General features: G+C 35.5%; 1 protein-coding gene across 1 annotated transcript; it reads right to left on the bottom strand.

The window, feature by feature from the left end:
* Window positions 1-1797: 1797 nt before the first annotated feature.
* Window positions 1798-21257, bottom strand: LOC106077499 (testicular haploid expressed gene protein-like). The gene is made up of 7 exons (XM_056016104.1): window positions 21169-21257; window positions 18259-18319; window positions 17185-17249; window positions 15546-15609; window positions 14048-14284; window positions 10586-10667; window positions 1798-6367 (listed from the first exon to the last, which is right to left on the bottom strand). The coding sequence occupies exons 1-7, from the start codon at window positions 21185-21187 to the stop codon at window positions 6137-6139; spliced, it is 759 nt and encodes a 252-aa protein (XP_055872079.1). The 5' UTR covers window positions 21188-21257; the 3' UTR covers window positions 1798-6136.
* Between the last annotated feature and the right edge of the window lie 5367 nt (window positions 21258-26624).

Genomic DNA, 26624 nt, shown 5'->3' with positions numbered 1-26624 from the left:
TTGTGGACCAGTGGGGGGGAGGGGGTATCTGGGAAAAGGTTTTACGTGCTGCCTTTAGGCGCTCAGTAAACACAACCCTGCCCGAGTCGGGTGTCGAACCCCCTTAGTAGGTAGCAAGTTCAAGCGTACTTAGCCTCTCGACCACGCTTCCCATAAAAGCAGTCCACCACCTATATCTATATGGCATGAAAAAAAAAACGTATTGCTAAGTTCATTTTAAAAACGAAATGTTTCTATTTTAGAAAAGAAAAAAAGTCGCTGTTGCATCAGAACTCTGAAAGATAGGAGATATCATGAAGTTGGATTTTCAATATCTTTTCTAGTTTGTGCGATCTAAACGGGACGGACGGACAATTCAAAGCTAGTATATTTCCCCGCCAATAAAACTAACTACACCTAGAAAAATATGTTCCATTGAAACTATTAACAAGAGGACTGCGACGTGTAAGCTACTGAAGCTGCTTTACGTATTTGTAATAGATATTTCACTTATTGCTGTTAGAAGTTCGATATAGGCTTGCAGTTGACTATTGGAGTACCCTCAATACGCGATCAGGAATAGGAAATAGTATTCGTACTCCCCCCCCCCCCCCCCCCCCCGCCCGGAACTTTTTCTGTCTGAATGATGGAGACCCTCGGAATGATTCGCTGTAGCAGAACGTCAATGTCATCTCTCCCCAGGCCTCTGAAATGACTAAGTTATTATGTTTTTGTTTCTGTATGTGACGCTTATTATGCGTTTGAGAAGAGACGTAAGGTCAGTTAATATAAGGTCTGTTAGGGGGCCTAACTGTTAATGTATGGTCTGTTTATATAAGGTCTTTGTAAAAATGTTTGTAAAATGTTTTGGATGTTCCTTCAGAGTTGAATATAATTACTTCCTTGTCCAAACTTCCCACAGGACGACGGGGGATGGGAGCGGGCAGGGTTTGAGCCCTGGAACATCGATAAATCTGAACGACAGTCCAGCGTGCAAACCGCACGACCAGGCAGCCATGTGTTAATGTAAGGTCTCTTAATGCTAGGTCTGTTAATATAAGGGCTCTTTATGTAAGGTCTGTTAATGTAAGGGCTCTTAGTACAAGGTCTGTTAATGTAAGGGCTATTAGTACAATGTCTGTTAATGTAAGGGCTCTTAGTGCAAGGTCTGTTAATGTAAGGGCTCTTAGTGCAAGGTCTGTTAAGATTGATTTTGGATTTGAGGCACATCGGCACAATTTAGGCCATGTCGTGGAAGGTCTGTTAATGTAAGGTCTCTTAGTACAAGATCTGTTAATGTAAGGGCTCTTAGTGCAAGGTCTGTTAATGTAAGGGCTCTTAGTGCAAGGTCTGTTAATGTAAGGGCTCTTAGTGCAAGGTCTGTTAATGTAAGGTCTCTTAGTACAAGATCTGTTAATGTAAGGGCTCTTAGTGCAAGATCTGTTAATGTAAGGTCTCTTAGTACAAGATCTGTTAATGTAAGGGCTCTTAGTGCAAGGTCTGTTAATGTAAGGGCTCTTAGTACAAAGTCTGTTAATGTAAGGGCTCTTAGTGCAAAGTCTGTTAATGTAAGGGCTCTTAGTACAAGGTCTGTTAATGTAAGGTCTGCTATTATAAGCTCTGTTAATCACTGAACTAAAAGCAAGAACTAATTCATATACAATTATGGAAACTAAATCAGTCAAAAGTCTGTTTTCAGTAGATGGTTAAAAAGTATGTGTCCAGCCTTAGACTACATCTGTGTCCACATGCAACATTAAAATGTCTGTGTGTTTACCATAAAACTAAACCTTACAAATGGACACAATTGGGACAGACTTTGGTTGACATTAATTATTTTAATTCAATCATTGCACAGCAGATCAAAGGCAGCACACGGTGTGATCACTAGAAAGTATCCAGCAAAAAAAAAAAAGTGCAGAGCATGTTAAAACAACAACAAGACAAACTGTAAAAAAATAGACTGTTCAAAATTGATAGATTTAAATGAAAACATTTTCATTTGGCTTGATTTTTTTTTTGCCACCAATATTAACCCCGTATTATGGATACTTATTATTTTAGAAGGCCTCAACACTGTACAACGTGGCAATGAAGTATTGGTTTAAACTGCCCACAAGTTGTGATGTTGCAGGTCAGTGTTGAGGTCTTCTATAACAAATAATGGTCTCGCTACTATGCATTTAAAGAACATTTGGCATTGAACTTAAGCAGAATGTGCTCAACCAGTTTAAGAAAGTTTGATAATTATACTTTGTAAGATATTGTGAAGGTTGACAATAAATAAACTAAATTTAGACCGTTCCAACTTTCTTAAACCTTTTTTTGAAATTGGAACACATGTAATTGTATTTAATTTTCTTCAATAAAGATTGCATACAGATATCACCACCCACTTCTGGTAAAGAGAACGTCTTAATCTATTTTTATCTGACTTTCAATAAATGACTTGAAGATATATATTTATAGCTTTTATATAGCGCTACTTTCATGCTTATAGCATGCTCATAACGCTTTGGTCCAATCTCATTTGTGGACCAGTGGGGGGGGGGGGGGGGGGGGTATCTAGGAGTTGGTTTTCCATGCTGCCTTTAGGTGCTCAGTAAACACAACTCTGCCCGAGTCGGGTGTCGAACCTCGAGCCCCCTTCTAGGTAGCCAAGCCAAGTTCAAGCGCACTTAGCCTGTCGACCACGTTTCCCACTTAAAGGCACATTTCTCATTCCATGTGCTAGCAAAAATTCATACAAGTGCTCCTTCTTCCCTAGAGCATGGCATCAGCCAAGAAAACCAATGATTATAAATTACAGATGTTACCACTTAATTCAAAATCAGTTCTCATTTTAATCCAATAAAAAAAAAATCTTCTCTGACTTATTGATGTTGTTATTTGAAAGAAAAAAAAAAGATAATCATTTTGCTATAGGTCTATACAATTATGACATGGATTCAATATATCACAGCTTATAGAATACAGAAGAGCAATAGGGATGCTAGCTTACGAAGTGTTTATGAAATTGAGAAAATATCTCGAATTCATAAAACAATTTTCAAAATTATAAAAGTGAAAAGGCATTCAATTAGTTAATGTTATGAAATGTTTAGTTTGTTCTAGAGTACATTGTATTATCATAAATATAATTCTTAAAACTATTAATAAAAATGGTACTATGTACACAAGATATACTAGATTTGACTTTTGCTTTCGATTTTCTTCACACTTTATGGTTCTAATAAATAGAAATAAGCTTCGTCAATGTCCAACCCTCCGAAAGGACCAGTATCATTATATATCATAGGAGAAAATCATGAAGGTAAATCAGCACAAAATTCCCCCAATGTTGTTAAGAGATGTTAGTCCCTGCTAAATATAATCTCAATTTGGGTCCCATTATGGTTAGTGAAGAAAATATAAACAGTAATTAAATATTGATATATATAATAAATATAAATAATACTGATAATAAATTATAAGTAGACTATAGTCTGGAGTAAAAAAAAATTTAAAGTACAATAGTAATACTGAAAGTATAATACAGATATGTAACCATGGCCCTTGAATATTATTAATAGTTGTTTAAGTCTTAACAAGAATTGAGTATAGAGCTAACATATAAATAGGTGAAAAGAGTCCTAACTTTTAGAGTTAATGGTTAACAAAAAAGCAATTTTCTTTTTAATAGTAAAAAAAATGAAAATCAGATTATGCAACTTTTAAAAAGTTTACAAAACCACATTCACAACAGGTTTGTACTTGGTGAAACAATGTGCTCGGCTGTGAAAAGTAGATTTTAAACTGCTGTTTTGTGATTTTCTTCTTTTAATACATCCAAACAACTGCTTTGAAAAATGAACAAAAAAAAAAGAGAAATCTATATAAAAATTTCATCAAACAATAATTAACTCTCTAAAATTGGAGTTACAAAGGTTGTGTCCTTCTCTAGCAAAAAAAGGTAGTAAAATTTATATTATTCCAAAATAGCTTACATGTAGGCAATAAATATCACAACAGTGCATAACTTAAGATCACAGATTGTACAGTTAAATATTTGTAAATAAGACCACATTGGGAAGCAATAGCTTTGGTCCTAACAAGCAGCTGGTCAAGTTAACTGGATTGAATGATACTATGTGTTAAGTTTAGGTACTTTAGGATTGGGTTCCAATAAGAAGTTGGTCTGATTAACCAGTGGACCAATTAACTGGATTCGACTGTATATATATATATATATATATATAAAGTAAAAGATTCTCTTTATAGCAATACACTTTTATACAAGACAGTTAAATGAGAACAAAAGGTAGTCTAACAAAATATTGTACAAGTAAATTTTATATTTGGTAAGTAGTTCCTAAAAGTGTTTTTTGTTGTCAAAAATGTTTACACAGAAAAAATTAACTTTTCAAAAAAAGTTAGATAAGCACTATTTGGCAGCATACAGATCTTAGCGACCAATTTCATTGAATGGAACGCCGTCTTACTTTAATCTAAAAAAATTTTTTTAATCTGTATAAAAAAAAAATTCTATTAAATACAGGACAGTATTGAGAAATACGTTTTTGTTTACAAACATTAATGACATGGATATAGTTTTTTAAAATGTGACACAACCAAATTTAAAACCCATATAATGATATACAGAAAAACATGTAATACTGTTGTTGTAATGACACGAACTCATAATACTTCAGAAATTTTAACAGAAAGCTCATTGCAACTATATACAAAAATGTGCCAAAAAAATAAAACAAAATTCATAGCAAAAGCCAAAAAGTTTGAACAAAAAGTGCATTGTTGCTTCAATATTGTGGATCAAGAAACAAATTTAAAATAACTTTTGTAAAAAACAGCATTTTTAAAATAGGAAAGAAATAAACTGATGTAATATCAAAAATTGATTTGACTTCTACACATATGACCTGCAGTAAAAGCATGCCATACTTTATTACAGACATTATTTCTCTAATGTACAAATGAAACAATTATTCTAAGAAATAAAATCTTCAATTTTTTAAAAATCTTGCTATCTCACATTCTATTGTTTATTTATTAGCGGAAAAAAATATTTTGGGAAAAGACAAATGTATAAGTAAACTTTTAAGGTAAACATTGAAAAGGAAAAAAATTTAAAATTGTCATGCATCAAATGTATTCATACAGCTAGTCATAGATGCATCTTTAAACACAAAAGATTTCGGTCTAGCACGACTAATATAGTCAGTGAAAGTAGAGCCGTGAAGAAAGAAAACACATTATTTTGTGATCTGATATCACTACAGGTTCACAGCCTCTCGACAACGAAACATTAAAGAATAGTCAAGACACAGCTTTATACAATGACGAAGGTTTACTCTCAACAGGTAGCAAAAGTTCTCAAAGTCTCGGCAGAGCCAAATTTATATTTCTAGCTTCCTGACAAACAATACCTTTCCTGACAGTCATGACATCAATTTCTGTTCTACACACACGTTGTGGCACCGACTGTTAGGCTACATATCATCTAGGCTCAAGTTCTGTTAGCATCTAAAAACAGCATGAAACCTTTCAGATACTCCACATGTCCACAAAAAAAGGTTGGACCAAGCACACTGAGCATTCAATAGCATGAAATACGAGCGATACAAAAACAGTTAAACTAAAAATATCTTTAATCTACTAGCATCATACTCTTACAAAAGTCAGTTAAAATAAAATCAGATTATAGAAGGACTAGCATAGTCAGTGGAAGTTAGTCGCTTCAGAACAAAACTAATGTAGTCAATCAACGTTAACTTGTTTAAGAGAAAGAAAAACTCCGTCAGTAAAAGCAAAGTTATTCTAACATGTCATTGAAATATGAAAAACAAAAAGAAGTTGCAGGCACTTGCTAGTAATACAGCAGTCTTGTGAGGACAAGGAAGACTCAAGAACACCTGGCACACAGAAATATAAGCACAATAGGATTGGTAAAAGCAACAAAGAAAAGCAGGCTAGAAATTCATGGGAGTAAACACATTCAAAGAAAATTTCTTTGCTACAAGGAAAAGTTTTTAGAATTAGTTCACTAAAATTAATTCACTAAAATTAGTTCACTAAGTCCAAAAAGATTGTTTAAATATGAACATAACTGAACAATTATAAAAATAATTTGTTCCAATACTTTTGGCAAATTAAAAAGTCAAACTATTCTTTTGGCTCGCACTTTGCGTGGGATGGGCAATGCCAGCTCATCAAGCCGTGGGGTGGACTGGGCTCTCAGAGCCCCAGAAGGAATTCTGTAAGGGTCGAAATCATCCTTGGTCAGTGCACGAGATGGTGGACGAGACAGTTGCTGAAGTCTGATAGAGGCTATGGCCTGCAAGGCCTCCCTGGACACAGTCCACTGAACTGGCCTTGCTGGAGTAAAATTCTAGAAAATAAAGATAAAATGAATTTATTAAATGCAGCAGAAATCTACTAAATACTTGGGAGTGAAATTTTTTTATGAAAATCTATGGTGCTATACAAGATGAAACATGGTGGACACGCACTAACCATGAGATATATCAATTGTATGAAGATTCCACCCATAGTGACAGAAATGAAAAAGAAGAACAGACTACGTTGGGCAGGTCACCTTGAAAGAATGTCAGACAACAGAGGAGCAAAACTGGTATACAAGCAAAAAACAAAAGGCAGGTGACCCTAAGGCAGACCACAAATGTGATGGATTGATGATGTGGAGGCAGATCTATACCAGCTTGAGGTTAGGGCGTGGAGACAAAAGGCCCAGGAGTGATCTGAATGGAGGGATGTGTTGAAGCAGGCCAAAGCCCTCCATAAAACAAGATATATAGTATAGTTATTTTAAGAACCCTACATCAAAAGAAGAAATGAATTGTGTGGACTCTGAAATATAGATTTATGAAATTTACAAAAATCTTGTATCCTTCAAAGTCAGAATTTAAGCCTGTGACATTCAACTTAAAACACGTAGATGATGATTTGCTTAAAGTATTTGAAATTTATTACAAAATTAACACAGAAACTAGAAATACAACAAAAGAAAGACAAGGCACTCAATAACTAAGGATTAGAAAGAAAAAAACAGGAGTTTTAGAAACTTGCAAAGACGTTTAAAATAATCATAGTATGATTTATAAATATAGATTTTAACTTGGAGATAATTCCGCCAAGAGGCATAGGAGGATGGTTGGGCATGAGGCTAGCAACCTCACCCCTTAAAAAAATACAGAGGCTACAACAGAACAAAGCAAAAAAAAAACCTTAGTCATGGTAGTTCGCATACTGCTGGTATGCTGACAAATCTGCTGAAGTGTTAAGTGAAAACCAGACTATTGACCTGGAATATTAGAACTTTATTTGAATGTTCAAAAAACTTCATTAAGGAAAAGATTTAAAATTAAGGTGCTTGGACCAGCAGAGACAAAATGGAATGGTAGCGGACATAACCAGCAGAACTTCTATTGTGGTCATGAGGACCTCAATCACAGCCATACACAAAGAGTCGCCCTAATGATGGCCTCAGAAGTACCAACAGCATGGCTTGATGGGGAGTCTCACCTTGCCAGATTTCATGGAAAAGGAAAACTTACTATCACTCAATATTATGCTCCCACAAATGTTGCAACAAAAGAAGAGAGAGAGTAATCTTACTAGATTGTGCAGCCCAAACTGGCACAAGACAAAAGGAACAGAGAACTTGTGGACTTTTGTGCCTTTAATGACCTTGTTGTTGGTGGTACAGTATTTTCACACAGAGCAATCCAAAAAACAACCTGGACTTCACCCGATGGATTGACAAATAATCAAATAGACCACATCACTAATCATACTGACCACATCACTAGTCAAATAGACCACATCACTAATCAAATAGACCACATCACTAATCAAATAGACCACATCACTAATCATACTGACCACATCACTAGTCAAATAGAACACATCACTTATCAAATTGACCACATCCCTTATAAAATAGACCACATCACTTATCAAATAGACAACATCCCTTATCAAATAGACCACATCACTAATCAAATAGAACACATAACTAATCAAATAGACCAGATCACTTATCAAATAGACCACATCACTAATCAAATAGAACACATCACTTATCAAATAGACCACATTACTAATCCAATAGACCACAGGGCCACATCACTAATCAAATTGACCACCTCACTAGTCAAATAGAACACATCACTTATCAAATAGACCACATTCCTTATCAAATAGAACACATCACAAATCAAATAGACCACATCCCTAATCAAATAGACCACATCACTAATCAAATAGAGCACATCACTTATCAAATAGACCACATTACTAATCCAATAGACCACAGGGCAACATCACTAATCAAATTGACCACATCCCTTATCAAATAGACCACATCACTAATCAAATAGAGCACATCACTTATCAAATAGACCACATTACTAATCCAATAGACCACAGGGCCACATCACTAATCAAATTGACCACATCACTAGTCAAATAGAACACATCACTTATCAAATAGACCACATCCCTTATAAAATAGACCACATCACTTATCAAATAGACAACATCCCTTATCAAATAGACCACATCACTAATCAAATTGACCACATCATTAATCAAATAGAACACATAACTAATCAAATAGACCAGATCACTTATCAAATAGACCACACCACTTATCAAATAGACCACACCACTTATCAAATTGACCACATCACTTATCAAATAGACCACATGACAGTTGCAAGAAATGGAAATAAGTTTGAAGGATGTAATAGCAAGACTGATACAAATGCTGCCTCAGATCACCCTTCCCCTTCACCTATCCTTTACTCTGTTGAACTGTTGGGGCACCACACATGATCAGTCTACCATTATCAACCATTCCTCTCAGATCACCAACTGCTATTACCAACATTTCAGACAATCAAAGGCATCCAATGACACAGCAAGCAGACCCCACTTCAAAGTCAACACACAATTTCTTAAAACAAACCCCCCAAAAAAAACAGAGAAATTGAAGAAATGTTTAACTGTGAAGTAACAAATACAGCAGCCTCACAGGACTAACAGAAAAAAAACACTGAACTGCGATCCACCAAGTCTAGAAATTATCAAGCACAGAAGTTTTAGAATAGAAAAAGAAAGAAAATAAAGAATGGATACGGTAACAGAAACCTGTGCTCAAATAGCCCAGAAGTAAAAAAAAAAAAAAAAACAGAAAGAAAATAAACCCGTGTCAAAACCAATCAGAAAAAAAAAGGTATCAGACCACAATACTGGAAAGTTCGGAGTGAAGTGAAAAAGAGTGCTAGAGAACTGACAGAAACGAGGCACAGGTAGCAGCTAGACAAGAAAATATAAGAAGACTTAATGAGGGGCCTAAAGCCTCATCTGGTCAGAAAAGTAAAAACACACCTGTATGGAAAAAGAACAAAAAGAACGATAGACAGAACACTTTCAAGAAGTTCTATAAGACTTTCACCACTGGTTATTCCTCCAGTTATTCAAAATCAACACTGGCAACTCCAATTAAAAGGGAAATAATGAAAGGCAACAAAAAAAAAAAAAAGCAAAAAAAAAACAAACAATGGAAAGCTGCCAGACCAGACCAGATGGGATTCCCCCAGATGTAGATGTAAATTATTGTATCAACAAGGCTAAGCATGTTTTTAACACCAGCCTGGCAGTCGACATCTTCAAAATAGAGACTTGGAGAGTAACAGTAACAATACAGACAAACTCCAGGTATTCATGACAAATGCTTGCAACATATAATTGGTGTCATATGACCAAACAAAATCTCAAACTACAGCCTGTGGGACACCAATAGAACAAGAAATGGGCTGGATTAGGCACGCGATGCAAAGAACAGCAGACAACATTGCAAGACTGGAACCCACTGGGGAAGAGAAAGACTTGAAGACCAAAGCAAGCATGGAGGAGATTGTTTGACCAAGAAGCAATGATGGGAGGATGGACGTGGACCCAACTGAGGGGAATTGTCTAGAAGAGAGTCCAATGGCAAAGTATTGCTGCAGCCCTGGGAGTCATAACGATTAAGTAAGTAATTAAAACTTTTATGATGACAGTGTAAAGTACATAACACATGGCAAAGTAGCCATTTCGGTCCAACATAAGTCAATTAGATTTAAGAGTCTTTGAAAACTGCTAAAATATCAGCTCTTGAGATCGTATAAAATCACTCAGTTAACTAGATTCGGACATGTAAAATCACTCTGTTAACTAGATTCGGACATGTAAAATCACTCAGTTGACCAGATTCGGACATGTAAAATCACTCAGTTAACTAGATTCGGACATGTAAAATCACTCAGTTGACCAGATTTGGACCAAGTAAAATCCTTCATCACTCAGTTTACCAGTTTTGGACATATAAAATAGTGGTACATAGTGGTAACATAAAAAGGAGACCAAGAGTAGTTTACAGAAAACTAGCAACGCTAACATCTATTCAAATAAAACATAACAGACAAACTGCTACATTTGACCAAGATAAATTTATCTTTCAGGTAAAAGTGAAAGGATTAAATCTTAAAGCAGTCTATAGTTTTGTGTATCATCTATCACCAATCAATAACAAATGACTTACTTTATGATAGTCCTTGAAAGCACTCAGAGCCTCCACTCTGGGTGAGCAACTTGCTTTTAGGATGTTGGCTTCTATTGGCAGCCTGAAAAATATTTACATATGTTATAATAATAAAAATAATAATATTAATAATAATAATCTTTATTGTCCATATGGAAATTTGTCTTACAATTTGTGATTTACACCAAACAAAAAACATTATAACTATAAGAAACCAAAGTGTACATTCACACCAGACTGAGTCATAATTTACATGTGACAAAGTTTATACCTGATCGTTCTTATTTAATGATTTGATTGCCAGGGGAACAAAAGAGTGTTTGTGTCTGTTTGTCTTTGCTATCGGTGTCTTGTATCTTTTTTGTGATGGTAAAATCACAAAATCCTGACACAAAGGGTGATTCTTTATTTCGAGGATCTTGTTAGCTTTTTTATAGATGTTTGTCTCAAACAACTGCCCAAATGGGGTTTGTTTTTTTGCCAATGATTTTACCAGCAGCATTTAGGATTCTATAAAGTTTATTTTTATTTTTAATGCTCAGATTGCCATACCAGGCAGTGATATTGAAACTTAAAATATTGCAGATGTGAGCGTGATAAAACATAGCCAAGGCCTTTTCGCTAACATTAAACGAGGACAGTTTTCTTAGTAATCGTAATCTTTGCTGCCCTTTTTTGCTGATATAATCAGTATTTGCAGTAAAATTTAGTTATGACTATTCTCTTGGGTTTTTGATAACTAAATAGTTTCTGGAACACCAACACAGGCTAGGTGATGTTGTGCATCTTCAGTAAGGGGACACAACTCATATGTAGTAGATTAACACTTTATTCAACTATTTAACTAATCTTTATGCAACTATTTAACTAATCTTAAATTAAAAAAAAACTTCATAGAATCCTAAATGCTACTGGTAAAGTCATTGGCAAAAAACAAACCCCCATTTGGGCAGCTGTTTGATAAAAACATTCATAAAAAAGCTATAAAGATTCTAGAAATAAAAAATCAACCTCCGGGTCAGGATTTTGTGATTTTGCCATCACAAAAGAGATACAAGACACAGATAGCAAAGACAAACACATTAACACACACAAAAACTCTTTTGTTCCCCTGGCAATCAAATCAATAATGAGTCTGGTGTGAATGTATATTTTGGTTTTCTATAGTTATTATGTTTTGTTTGGTATAATGCACAAATTGTAAGTCAAATTTCCATTTGGGTAATAAAGATTATTATTATTATTACCTACAATAGATGTTTGGTGGATCATCAGATCAAACAGTTTTATTTACTTAGTCCAACACAGACTATATACCTACCCTAACAACTCTGACTATCTCTCTCAAACTCCAGTCTTCAACTTTGACTAACTCTATCAAACTCCAGTCTTCAACTCTGACTAACTCTCCCAGAGCTGTCACCAATTCTGATTATCTCTCTATGAGAGGCCAGTCACAAGCCCTCTACAAATCTTACACACCTCAAATATCCTTTCACACATTCACATGGACCCTTTGACCAAGATCTCAACCCCTGGTGATAGCCATGGTCAACCTTTCAACACCCAAGCCCTACTATTAAAAAAAATAAACATGGTTTCTATACGTTTGGGCTTTCACCAATTTTAAACATTGAAACAAAGACTACAAATGAAACACAGGAACAAGTGCATGTGTAAGACGATGTAAAAAAAAAAGTCATGTGGCCATCACAAGAACCAACCACTTTCCATAACTTAGTTCGGGTACCCTTTAAACTTGGGCGGACTCATAGACGTCATAAAAATCCAGAAATTAAAAAATCCTATATCACTGAGACTTGAACCTGAGATCCCTCAACACAGAAACCAAGGGTTTTATCATTCAGCCACCAAATATTAAAATGGTATTTTTAATTTAAAAAAAAACTTTAAATATTAAAGTGATTTACTTTCTAAGAAAACACAGGCTACATTTGAAAGAAATTTCGATTGTATATCTTTAAAAAAAAACAAAAAAAACTACGAAATGATGATGTTCATTGTGATTGGTTGATAAAACTCTTGTTTCTACTGTCTGATTGTTTCTTAAAGTTTCAGTTATTTCTTCACTCTTGATTCATTCACTGCTCTTTATAATGATTAAATAAGAGTAAATATTTCATGATACTTATGTACTTTTTTGGTGAGTAATAAAAATACAAAAAAATAGAGAGAGATGATAAGAGAAACACAAGAGAAAGAGAAAGGAAAAAAAGATAGTTTTGAAACAATTATTTAACCTAATAAGAATGCAAACAATGACCTACTAAGTGAACACACTTTACTTGAGCAGAAAAATTCACATAAAAAAAAATAAGAATGAAGCCTTTGCTTTTCATTTCTTTGCTTTTACACATCAATGAATATTTTTTTTATAATAAATGTTTTTGAAGAAATGATGGTCACAGACTTAACAAGACACACTTGAAACTTATTTATTACCAAGACATTTCTTATTCTGACAATGAACTAAGACAAAAAGGCTAAACTACAGATTGAGGGCTACATTCAGACTATGACCCGGTGCTATCTGGCCCCACAAATCATAAGGCAGCCAAAGTGGCTTTGTTCTGTTGATATTTTGGGTTATTGGCACAATTTAGGCCATGTTGTGCCCATAATCCCTCAAGAGTTATTCCCCCTTTATAGCTCAAGAGCTAAATATTATACAGTTAAGTCATTGAAAACAAGGTCCATTGACAGCTCGCATGGTAAAAATAGTAAAATTTATAATTTAATAAAAATCTGTTGTAAATATTGTAAGTTCAAAATTACTTTGGCCTATCACAAATCAAACCTTTGTAGTCAACCCCACCTCCCGGATAAAGCCCAGTACCTTCCCAGGGTCAACACTATCAAACAGTGTTCTGAAGTTGTCGTCTCTAAAATACTTCCCTCTAATATCCTGGGACAATCAAGGAGGATATGTCCCACTGTGAGAGTGACAGTACTCACACACTGGGGGCTTTTCTCTCTTTAGCATAAAGAAGTTGTTTTGTTGAACTCAATAATTTCTTTTGGCTGTGATGTGGCCATGACATACTGGTGTAAGAAATTCTTATGACCCCCCAAGTTAAAATAGTTTGAGCTCTTATCTTATCTTATCAATTATAATTATGTCCTATGCATTTCAAATGTTCATCTAATCATGCATATTAATCAGTGGCTCTGCTAAGTTGTTGGTTTTCTGGCTGACTCAGGCAACCCATTCCATGATGGAGTAGCACTAGGGAAGAAGGAGCACTTGTACAGAACTAAAAGACTCAACTTTTGTGGTTTTACATTTACTCTTTGAGAAAAAATTAAATGTATCCATCAAAATTAAAACTACCTCGTTATATAGAGGCCACATATAACTTGTAGTCTAGTGTTAAAATTAACAGTGACTAGAAAAAAAAACTTGATTTGTAGAGTAGACATACAAAGTACACTGTGACTGACCTGTAACCCCAGTAAGGGTCATAGTAGGAATTAGAATCTGCCCGGTTCTTCGGCGTTGCCAGCCTATCAAGTCTGGGGCCAGAACTGGATGAGAGAGCTGACCTGGGAATGTCCCACTCAGGACTTCGGTCAAACAGATAGTTACGATGTGGATTCTTGTGCCCACTCAGCTGTATGATTCTTGGCGATGCCGAAGCAGATTTGGCAGTCTCAGAAACTGGCCAGGAGGCAGAAGGTCTGAAAATACACATTTAATAAAATTGGTTTATGGTCACATTTTACTTTTATTAGCTCAATAAAAAAATATAGATATTAAATAAACTTTTAAAATATTATACATTGATTTTTTATTTTTTACCTTAATGATACATTAAACATTTCTGAAATTTTTCCTTTATTTCAGACATTGTTAATGCTCTTTATGACCTAACAATCTCCTCTTTTTTAAAAAGCATAAAATAACTAAACAGTGTGCAAAATGTGGATGGCCTGAAAAGTTTCTGACATAACAATTAAACCTGAATCTTTCAATTCAGACCTTGAAATTTATGGGAACAGAAGATGTAAAGATCATCTGTTTCTAAGGCTGATTGTTAACAAGAGTGTCATGTGGCCAGCACAATGACCAATGGCCTCTACTTCAACAACGTGTGCCAGGTAGTCATTACAGTTAGATATCTCGTTCTTCAATGGGATTCAAACTTTAGACCCCTCAGTTTGAAAGCCAAACACTTTACCACTCAGCCGAACCATTCCACTGACATTTCATTACATTTAAATTGATTTAAGTTCTCTATAAAATTTTCTTCTAGATGTAAGCACATCCTCTATCAAAGCTCCCATCTCATCAACCAGCTCCAACTGGTCCAAACAACATTACTGCATAACGTCTTTCCTAAATTAAATGTTGCTCTCTGGGGGGCGGGGATTTTCATCTAATGATACCCTCATGTTTTTTAAACAATATTTTAGAGAAAGAAGCTGAATAACTTTTCTTTTAGTAAAAGTATCCATAGAAAAGAATCCATTAAATAGTTATTTACAAACACAAGGTATCGTCGGTACATGAAAATCACTATTCTTGACGGGCAATATTTGGATTAGGAAAGACTCTATATAGGCTTAATATTTGGGCTGGGTGCAGGGGGTTGAACAGGTGCAACATCACTAGGACAAGTGCATAGAGGTAAATGAAGATGATGTAAAGAAATAAAATAAATTTCAAGAAAGAACTACACATTTCATTGTAAGGTAAAAAAAAAAACAACACTTTTTAAAAATATTTCTATACATAATGCTTATTTTATTTTCCCTTACACTAAAATAAATTTCTAACTTAAGGGATTGGAATGTTTTTCACCATCAAGGCAGCTATATGAAATGTGTATCCTCATTGTGACAGGTTGCATTCTTCATTAAAGTCAGCTACTAATTAAAACAAAGGGCCATAATAAATTCATCTCCATAAAATAAAGCTTTGCATTTCCAGGTGACTTACCTGTCAGGATGCCATCCATCTGCAGTCTTATGGCGAGACAACTCCAGGACTCTTGGTGAGGCATCTAAATAGAACAAAAACTTTGTTAAAACTTTGCATAGGGATTTCAATCAACTGCAATCACTGTTTTTCAAAATAAATGTCAAATTAATGTATTTATTGGCATCATTATTGTTGTTTTCATCTAATTTGCTAATTATTTTAAACAAATAAACAATCTAAAAAAGAAGTGATTTGTATTTAAAGTTTTTTTTTTTTTTTTTTTTTTTTTAAAGTTTGTGTCATTCTTTTGTAAGAATATTATTTGAGTTAGGTCAACAAGTTTTACATTACATTAAAAATGTGTAGAAGATGGAATCTATGTATGCTTTGATAGCTTTCTGGTGGTTAAGTATGTGCTTCCTAATGTTAATAAATGTATACATAATGTTAATACAATCTATGTATGCTTTGATAGCTTTCTGGTGGTTAAGTATGTGCTTCCTAATGTTAATACAAAGCCCAGGGATTGAATCCCTCTAATTGTTAAATAGTCTTTAACTTCTTTCAAAGCTGACTAATAAAAATATTTTATTATAAGCGTACTGTCAACAAATTAGTCTTTATATTTTTAACATTTTTTTTTTGTTTTTGGCTTCGATGAACAAAGATAAATATCTTGAAAAACTTAAACTCAAATATTATATGCTTAAAAATTACATAACATTAACTGGGATCTGCTTAAACTTATGTATGTATTAAACAATGGCAATGTCTTCGATTCTGAAGATTAAGGATGAGTGCAGTGTTTCACATGACTATGGAAGCCTAGTTGTGACCTGCATATATTTCCAAATCTGACACAGACAAAGCAGTTATCTGCAGGGGTCTATTTAAGTTTCTGTTTTGTCTTCTGGGCATGCCTTCAACAAGTGTTTTTCTTTGTATTTCAAATGTGTGTCCTGCAGCTTTTGTGATGGCTCTCCAATTGTCTCTTTCTGAGGCCATCTGCTACCAGCTACTTTCCCCATGCCAGTGAGGGCGAATAGGTACCTGAGTTGATCTTTATATCACTTATGCCACCCTTTTTAAAGCTTGACAAAGAAGATTTCCTTTGGCCAGTGGTCATCCCCCATGAGGGATAAGTGTCCAGCTATTGAATGGTAATCGGTGTTACTGCACTGTCCACACTGGTCTCCAACAGAACATAGTTATTTGTATTGTAGTCTTGCCAGCATATGCCCATTAAGGAGAGAAGGCAAATTTGATTGAAGCATTCGAGGAGCTTTACATGCCTTCAATTGAGCACCCAGGTCTCAGAGCCATACAAAATTATGGTGAGAACCACTGCTTTTTTTAAAGATTGCTTTTCGAGGAATTGAATAATACAACCCTTAGTACCTAAGTATAACTAATTCATTAAGTAGGTAAATAAAAGGAAATTTATTTTTACTGTTTTTAAATCTAATCAAGTAGGAATTAAAGTCTGGAACATTTAGTGGACATTCATGTGATCAACATCAACTAATGCAACAAAAGTCTTTAATGCAACATGAATCATCACAAACAAAATGATATTGTTACTATGACATAGTTCATTTAAGTTGGTGTGCTCCTACCTAGTGGAATAATTATCATAAAAAACAAAACGTTGACTAACCAACTGCTGTAGTTCCATCTGGGCCAGGCTTTAGCGGCTCCTTGTCCACCCAATAGACCGATCGTCTAGCAGATGAAAATGACATTACATTTTAAATCAATGAGTACACTACTTGGTCCAGAGGGTTGTGCAACATATTAAGTCAAAGCCAATTTTGAATAGGTCACATTTTTTTTTTTTAGCATTTTAGATGGAAATTTTCTTTTCTATGTTATATTAAACTCATTTATAAATGTATAAATAATAGAAAGTGTACTGTGCTCTATTGACACAGAGAGGATTATGTTGGTTTGATTTGATTTTAGGCACATCGGCACAATTTAGGCCATGCCGTGCCTGCAGTCCCCCAATGATTATGTTGGCGAGGACATCTCATCCACATGCAAGATGGAAGAATTCCCAAAGACATCCTTAATGCTGAGCTTGCGCAAGACTAACCTGCAAGCAAGATCTCATTGAAAGAATACCTGCTTACCTGCCCCATAAACATCAAGGTTTTGAAAAAATAAAACTTCACATACATGTTTATATAAGTATATCAGCTTATATTTTCACTTAAGTTAGAAATACATTTTTTTTTTCATTCTAAGCTCTGCATCCTTAAAGCATGAGTAAATATCTTGGTCCTATGGCATTTCAAACTGTTTCCAGTCTGATGAAATAGGTTTTTTTTTACATTTCAGGATATAGATCTAGAAAGAATGGAGAAAGACTGTCAACAGATCTATATTATGTGTAGTGCCCCAATGGTTCAACAGATCATATGTGGTGCCCCAACAGTTCAACAGACTAAGGCAGCGGTTCTCAACCTTTTATGCAAGGCGACCCTTTCTACAATCCCCCACTCTGCCGCGCCCCTCCCCCAACACACACACACATACAGCAATAGAAGAATAGACAATAATAGTCCATATTTTCAACGGTCTAAGGCGACCCCTGGCAAATCATCAATAGACCCCCAAGGGGCGTCGCTACCCACAGGTTGAGAACACCTGGACTAAGGGATAGGTGAAGGTGATATAGAAAGATTAGTATCAGGATGTTCTATGTTCAGGATTATATTGTAAACTGTACCTATTTTCTCTGTACAGTGGATGAAGTTGTCTGGGTTTAGCCAACACATCAATTCTGTGGCCTAAAAAGATGAAACATAAGAAAAGAGTTAAAATGAAATTGAGTTTAAAAGCTATAGGCCCAGCACACAATTAATGTAGCCAATCACTCTGGGCCTCCCCTCCATATGTGATATGTGGATGTAATCAAAGGGAACCTCAAAGCTATGGACATTGAATGACTACTGGAATGGGTTGCCTGAACTAGCCAGAAAAACCAGTGACATGGCAGAATTTAGGTCACTGGTTAATATGCATGCGTAATGCATGACGCATAGGATGTTATCATCTTCTTTTTTTGAAGTAACGTCTGTATTACATAAGATAAGATAAGACAAAGTTTTAGACTGCACTAGGTGGATAGTGACAAAGAAAGCTATGGACAGCAAAAATGGATATACATGTCTCTCCTGAATAGGGCTCTACATTCTCATGAAAAAGTGCTAGTTGAGATGAACCATAGTAATAGTTTTTTATTTATTATAACACCTACATATTTTGCGTTTTTAGTCTGTGTTACTGGTTTGCCATGAATAAGATAAGTGGAATTATTATTATTTTTTTTTTTTTGTTTACTTTTTTTGTTAATAAAATGGAAAGATACTCCAATTTGATTCCCATTTCTTTAATTCATCAAATTATCTTTGCAAAATTTCTGTATTTTGTGTTGTTTTTATTGTTCTATATATTATGCAACCGTCTGCAAATAATTAATCTAACTTTTGTTCCTGAACTAATGTAATTTGGTAAATCATTTATGTAAATTAAAAATAGCAGTGGACCTAAGACTGTTCCTTGAGGTACACCTGAGTTTACTGTGTTGATTCAGAGCCATTTATTATTACAGTTTGTTCTCTCCCTATCAGAAAATCTTTAATCCACTGCAATGGACCATCAATGCCAAAATATTTTAGTTTTTTTAAGAAAACTAAGGTGGTGAACTTTGTCAAAAGCCTTAGAAAAATCTAATAAGATAGCATCTATTTGCTCACTATTATCTAAACCTTTTGAAAAATCATCAATTATTCCTATATATAACTAATTTTAATTAGTCGTGTTTCACAGGATCTATATTTCCTAAAGCCTAAAGCCATGTGTATAATGTTTGTATGGAGTAGTGACATATGTTTGTTAAGTGGGTTATCTATGATTTAACATTGATGTTGCTACATTACTAGACATTAGTACATATTATGTGTTCTAGGATTTCTTCTTCTTATCTTATATGATGCAGACGTTACTTCAAAAAAAGAAGATGATTACGTCCTACGCGTCATGCATATTAACCAATGACCCAAATTCTGCCAAGTCACTGGTTTTCCTGGCTAGCTCAGGCAACCCATTCCATGCTCTAATAGCACTAGGGAAGAAGGAGTATTTGTACAAATTTGTCCTAGCATATGGGACGAGGAATGTGCCTTTATCTTTGTGTCTTTCAGAGTATTTTATTAAATTTTGTTTTTGTATTTGAAGATTATGGTTCAGTGTTTTATGTATGATTGCTACTTTATTTTTGAGCCTTCTGTCCTGAAGGCTTTCTAAATTTGGTGATTTTACTAAAGGTGTTACTCTAGTCAAATGTGAATATTCGTTTGTTATGAATCTCACTGCTCTATTTTGTGTCTGTTACAGTTTCTTAATGTTTTCTTGAGTTGAGGGGTCCCAAATGGAGGATGCATATTCTATTATTGGCCTAACCAATGTTAAATAACATTTTAGTTTTATGTTCTTATTTGATTTATAGAAATTTCTTTTAATAAATCCTAATGCTTTGTTTGATTTTTTTGTAGTTTCATCAATATGTGGATTCCATGACAGTTTTTCATTTATTATAACACCTAGGTATTTTGCGTTTTTAGTCTGTTACTGGTTTGCCATGAATAAGATAAGTGGAATTAATTTGTTTTAGTTTTTTTGTTACTCTTAACAACTGACATTTTTCTGGGTGGAAAGACATGCTCCAATTTGATTCCCATTTCTGTAATTCATCTAATTCTCTTTGTAAAATATCTGTGTCTTGTGTTGTTTTTATTGTTCTATATATTATGCAATCATCTGCAAATAATCTGACTTTTGTTCCTGAAGTAATGCAATTTGGTAAATCATTTATGTAAATTAAAAATAGTAGTGGACCCAAGACGTTCCTTGAGGTACACCTGAGTTTACTGTTATCGGTGTTGATTTAGAGCCATTTATTATTACAGTTTGTTCTCTCCCTATCAGAAAATCTTTAATCCACTGATGCAGTGGACCATTAATGCGAAATATTTTAATTTTTTAAGCAAACTATGGTGGTGAACTTTGTCAAAAGCCTTAGAAAAATCTAGTAAGATAGCATCTATTTGTTCACTATTATCTAAACCTTTTGATTTTACATCTGATGCTGGTTAGTGATACTAATGACTGATACTGGACTGTAGTTTCTGTAGTTTCCTGGGTAAGATTTTCTCCTTTTTAAATAGGGGAGTGACGTGTATGTTAGCTTCCTCAGTCGATAAGACTAACTTAGTAACTAGATTCTAATTTTAAGTCTAAGACTAGTCTAAGTCTAATACTTAGTAGTCTACTCTAAAGTCTAAACTGAAAACTCTAATAAGATGTGATAAGTCAATAAGTTAACTAGATCTAATTCCAGTCTCTTAATTTTAATACTTAATGATAATAATTTTAAATAATAATGACTTATCAAGTTAATAGTGGTACTCTGCTACTATTTAATTTAATACACTAATTACAATACATTACTTCAAAAAAAGAAGATAATTACGTCCTACGCATTGTCATTACCAACTAAGCATCTAGATCGAAAGTGGTTATAATTTGTCTATTATTACCCATTAATTATGTAAACCTATTGCACAGTGTTACTTACCTGTCTGATTTGCCGCCATTTTCGACCTGTACTTGTTGCTAGGAGAAATTGTTAGGGGACACTACTGTCATTGTCTTATTTTCTTTTTTTTTTTTTCAAAATAGACAAATTTACAATATTCTATAAATTTATTTTCAACTTTGCTTTAAAAAAATGCTTTTGTGATACGACATGGAAGTGTTGAAGATGTTCAACAAGCTTTCTTATGGTTTCATAAGTTTTTATAGATCATATATATAGATCTACTTTATACAATAAAGTATAAAAATATCTGAAGGGACTCAAGGGACACAGTCCTAGATATTTGTAACGCAAAATTATTCAGTAATTAGCTCCCTTCGACAAAGTTTAATATTATTCTTGTAAATGTGTTATCTTATTTAGCCTAAATAATTAAGAAACATTGTTAAAAATATAGACTCTATATTGAAAGAAAAAAAAATATAAAGAAGATAGTAAAAAAAAATTGACAAATCCGTAACAATTCAAGAATTAAAAAAAAGTCCAACTCTTTGGTAAACTTTTTTTTCTAGATATCTATTACGAGTTATGTGATATTCTATTTCCTTTGCTTGGTTGATAGCAGACGTGAAATTAGGTCACATGACCCGAAAAGAATGCTGTAAAAATATATAATGGAAGTCACAACACACGGAATTGTACCAGCTCAGGTGATCTTGTTAATGTCAATGTGTTTCAGTCTTTAGGGCTATACGATTAAACAACTCACTTCAATCACCTGTAACAGTTTAATCCCAGCAGTAGCGGCATTAGGGGGTGGCAAGTGGGGCGGAGGGGGCCCAGCGATCGGGGACTTTATTGTCACAAACTTGATCACATTTTCCTAATAAAATCCGATTGGACGTAGATGTTAAAATACAAAATAAACTTTTTTGGATTGTATTCTTTCGCCTATGTGTTTTATAGGCTACTGTGCCCGGAAATGCTACCCTGCCTCATAGTGGCGCCCGGGTGGAAACGATCGTAGGAGGAAACGATTAGGCTAAAGGGTAGCAAAGCTAGACTCTCGCGGGGGTGCCTAAGGGGGGTGCGAGAGCATCCTCATTGCACTGTGCGGAGTTGTAAAAAAGCTCCCACAACCTTGTCACAATCCAGGCGCCGTTCCTCAAGGGGCCGTTACATAAAGTCTGGTATAGAAAAGGAAAATGGCAGGGATCCCTGTGCATGCGGTCTCTTGCCGCGAGTCTGACATCCCGCCAGACAGAACAGTGTACACTGTTCTCATTCAGGCCGATGAAAGGGAGCTCTTGTTCACTTTTGCTTGCCTAGAGCTCCAAGAGCCGAAGGCTCAACTCTACCTGACAGTTTCAAGAAGAAGAAAAATAGGCTACAGTGCATAGACATCGTGCGGCCATGGGAGTATTTTTTTTAACTTGAAAGAATTTTTTTTTAATGCAGAACAATTACAATACAGTATATAATGCACTTCAGAGGCCAATAGTAGCAAACAGTACATACGTAATTTTCTATATTTTGTAACGAAAATAAAGGCCCACAGCTTAGAGGCGGACATTCTGAATTGTTATTGTTACTGCGTTGGAGACGGATTAGCCCGTTAGTGTGATGTGGTACGGAATGTATAGTTTACCTTCAGGGCCCCGCACAAAACACTCGCCCAGGGCCCTGCGCACTGCTAAGGCCGCCCCTGGATCCCAGTTATAATCTTCTTAATCGTCTGCTTATCACGTGACCTGCTCAACTGGTGGTTACTGATTTCAATTGAAAAAAAAAAAAAGAGTCAGCAGTTAAACCAAAGTCCGTTAAATTTCCCCCAGTTTAATGTGCATAAAACTTATAAAAATTAGGCTAAAAAAAAATTCTGACGAGAATAAAGAGCTTTGTAAGACATACTGTCGCATTGGCATGTATAAGGCATTTTCATATATGGGAGCAAATCCATAGCAAGCTTTATTGGTGTTTCCGGTGTAAAAAATAAAAAGGTCCATAAAAAAAAAAGCTATATTGTATTTTGTAAATTTAAGTAATAATTTGTTTTGCATTTCTTGGTACTTCAGTATCATATTTTCTAAGCACTTCCGTTTGTAGATTTAGTTTACTTGTCAACTTTGAACTTTGATTTCGCGTCCTTGACATTGTTTGTTCAGGGTGAAAATCTCCACTGATACAGTAGGACTGGGCAACCGCATTAAATGCTGCGATTCTTCTTAATCTTCACAGATAAGCCTCATTATTATTGATACCTGCCAAGTCATTTAATTTTTTTAAAATAATAAGATAATAATAATATAATTTCTTTGCTTCTATAATCTTTAATCTAACATTAATAGAGAAGACTTCAGTAAGCTATGTAAGAATATAGTTTTGTTTAAACAAAATTCATTGTTACAATCATTCTCTGACACTGAGACAAACAAGTTTCTTTAAACCAGGGGTTCTCAACCTGTGGGTCGCGACCCCCGATTGACCATTTGCCAGGGGTCGCCTAAGATAATCGAAAATATGGATTGTTATTGTCTACTCTTTCTATAGCTGTATTTGTGCGTGTCGGGGGGGGGGGTAGGGGTCGCGGCAGAGTGGGGGATTGTAAAAAGGGGTCGCCGAACTTAAAAGGTTGAGAACCGCTGCTTTAAACGAATAGAAAATTTAGTGTCCAACAAGAAATTTTCTTAAGATATGGTACCTCAGCAGCACTAGTGTATACAGGGCCCCGAAGATATCTATTACGAGTATATGTTGTCACCCCTCTTTCCGCTGATGCAGCCTAACAATGGAACTTATATACTGTTGTGTAACTTCCATTGTCCATTTATCATCCAATATTTTATTTTAAAATTTTTTTTTTTTTTCTACTTTGTCGGAATAACGGAAATGTCTTCGATTTTAAAGATTAAGGATGAGTGCAGTGTTCCACATGGCCACGCAAACCCATTTACAACCTACATATTTCCCCACACCTGATGCAGACAAAGCCTCTGTTCTACGGCTATTTAAGTTTTCTCTACGTCTAAAGCACCTTATGTCATATGACAGACAGACTGACAGACAGACGGAGTGAGTTCATATTGGCTTTGTCCACAAAAAAAGGGATACATTACGCAGACCTCAGACTTAACCCTTAAGGCGCGTGTGGTAGTTTTGCCTCTAAACATTAGAACTGTTAATTTCATTTTGTATGAACTCATTGTAAAACAGCTCAGCACTTTAAGGGTTAACTAATATAATTCTGCGACAGCACTAAGACGCGAGTGTTGCGTGTTAGATGTGTATCTCGAGCACAGGAAGTTGTGACCTAAGTTGTTTTTTTTTCTCTCTACACAATGTCAAGGCCGTGTGTTGATTCCTCGGGATGACTATGTATAACTGTGAAGTGATCCATAGCAGCATACGATTAGTCATGACGTGGATCACTTGGTGTGTTCGGGGATTAAGATGCACAATCTTCAAAGGCTAAGACGCGGACAGTGCGCCAGCAACCTTTTCACACCTGTGTCAGTCAATAGTTCTATTTACCTTGGCACATTTTCGTCACCATTCTACTCACCTAACAGCCAATCGATACAGTCACTCGGGCAGAATATTATAGGACACTCGTGTTGTGTGTCTGGACACATTCGTGTTCATAAATAATGATAATTAACAGCCAATCAATACAGTCACTAGGGCAGAATATAATAGGACACTCGTGTTGTGTGTCTGGACACATTCGTTTACATAAATAATGATAATTAACAGCCAGTCAGCCTCTAGAACAGGGGTTCTCAACCTGTGGGTCGCGACCCCACTTGGGGGTCGATTGACGATTTGCCAGGGGTCGCCTAAGACCATCAAAAATAAGAATTGTTATTGTCTACTCTTCTATTGCTGTGTGTGTCTGGGGGGTGGGGGGTCGCGGCAGAGTGGAAGATTGTAAAAAGGGGTCACCGAGCTTAAAAGGTTGAGAACCGCTGCTCTAGAAGCTGATTGAAAAGACACATTAGCAGCACAGTCAAGGCTTGAAACGGGGAAAAAAAAAAGGGGTGGCTGCGATATATCAACATAAATGCGTTTTGATTTTATTTTAATAATACAGTTATTGTTTTTTAACCAATCAAATTTTTTCATTCCATTCCATTCTCGTCTACCAAAAAAATTACTTGCTGTCTAGTTAAATATACTTATGTATATGTTTGCCGGCAGTGGCGTAGCGAGGGATGTAAGGGCCCGGAAGGCTTTGAACTTTTTAGGGGCCCTTGCATTTTGATATTTGACATCATGACACGAGATAGTGTACTCAAGTCCAAACTCTGATTGGTACGGTATATAAATAAAATCAACAAATTATAATTATTAAGACTTTTAATAAATAATGTCGTTGTCTATTAGCGATATAATAAACACAAGTGACAAAGATCAATGGACCTAATTCACCAATCGTAAATAAACAACATTTAGCCTAGTGATAATATTGATAAAACAATGGGAAAAAAAAACTGTCACGTGACAGCCTGAGTGTATTACGTAATTTGTATAGAAGAGGTAGAAAAAGACGTAGCTAAATGTTGTTTGTTTACGATTGGTGAATGAGGTCCATTCATATCGCCTCTGTCCAGCAAAGGCATCTTATAACATCATTTAGATCAATACTGTCTAATATTTTTGACTCCACCTGAATAGCAAGATTACATAACAATGGCTTGATATTTAATATTTTATGTAAAAAAAAATTAGGAGCTTGGGGGGGGGGGGCGGCCCACCTCAAGTAGGGGCACGGGGGAGGGGGGGAATTATGATTTTGTCCCCCTCCTCTCCCCAACTCTAGCTACGCCACTGTTTGCGGTGTTGTAAGCCCATGTTATGAAAACTTCCATGGTGGTTGATGACATATGCCTACGGTTGAAAACGCCCATGTTGGTTGATGACATATGCCTACTGTTGAAAACGTCCATGGTGGTTGATGACGTACGCCTACTGTTGAAAACGTCCATGTTGGTTGATGACGTACGCCTACTGTTGAAAACGTCCATGGTGGTTGATGACGTACGCCTACTGTTGAAAACGTCCATGTTGGTTGATGACGTACGCCTACTGTTGAAAACGTCCATGGTGGTTGATGACGTACGCCTACTGTTGAAAACGTCCATGTTGGTTGATGACGTACGCCTACTGTTGAAAACGTCCATGGTGGTTGATGACGTACGCCTACTGTTGAAAACGTCCATGTTGGTTGATGACGTACGCCTACTGTTGAAAACGTCCATGGTGGTTGATGACGTATGCCTACTGTTGAAAACGTCCATGGTGGTTGATGACGTACGCCTACTGTTGAAAACGCCCATGGTGGTTGATGACGTACGCCTACTGTTGAAAACGTCCATGTTGGTTGATGACGTACGCCTACTGTTGAAAACGTCCATCGTGGTTGATGACGTATGCCTACTGTTGAAAACATCCATCGTGGTTGATGACGTACGCCTACTGTTGAAAACGTCCATCGT

The sequence above is a fragment of the Biomphalaria glabrata genome, chromosome 17 (genome assembly GCF_947242115.1).
Source record: "Biomphalaria glabrata chromosome 17, xgBioGlab47.1, whole genome shotgun sequence".
Taxonomy (NCBI): domain Eukaryota; kingdom Metazoa; phylum Mollusca; class Gastropoda; family Planorbidae; genus Biomphalaria; species Biomphalaria glabrata.
The sequence above is the reverse complement of the archived record's forward strand: the minus strand, read 5'-3'. Positions and strand labels throughout refer to the sequence as shown.

What these genes read in the sequence shown, in the direction of transcription:
- LOC106077499 (XM_056016104.1), bottom strand. An exon ending in GATGGATGGCATCCTGACAG is followed by an intron (nt 14,285 to 15,545) that starts GTAAGTCACCTG and finishes GTGTATTTTCAG; the next exon opens with ACCTTCTGCCTCCTGGCCAG. An exon ending in GACCCTTACTGGGGTTACAG is followed by an intron (nt 10,668 to 14,047) that starts GTCAGTCACAGT and finishes AATATTTTTCAG; the next exon opens with GCTGCCAATAGAAGCCAACA.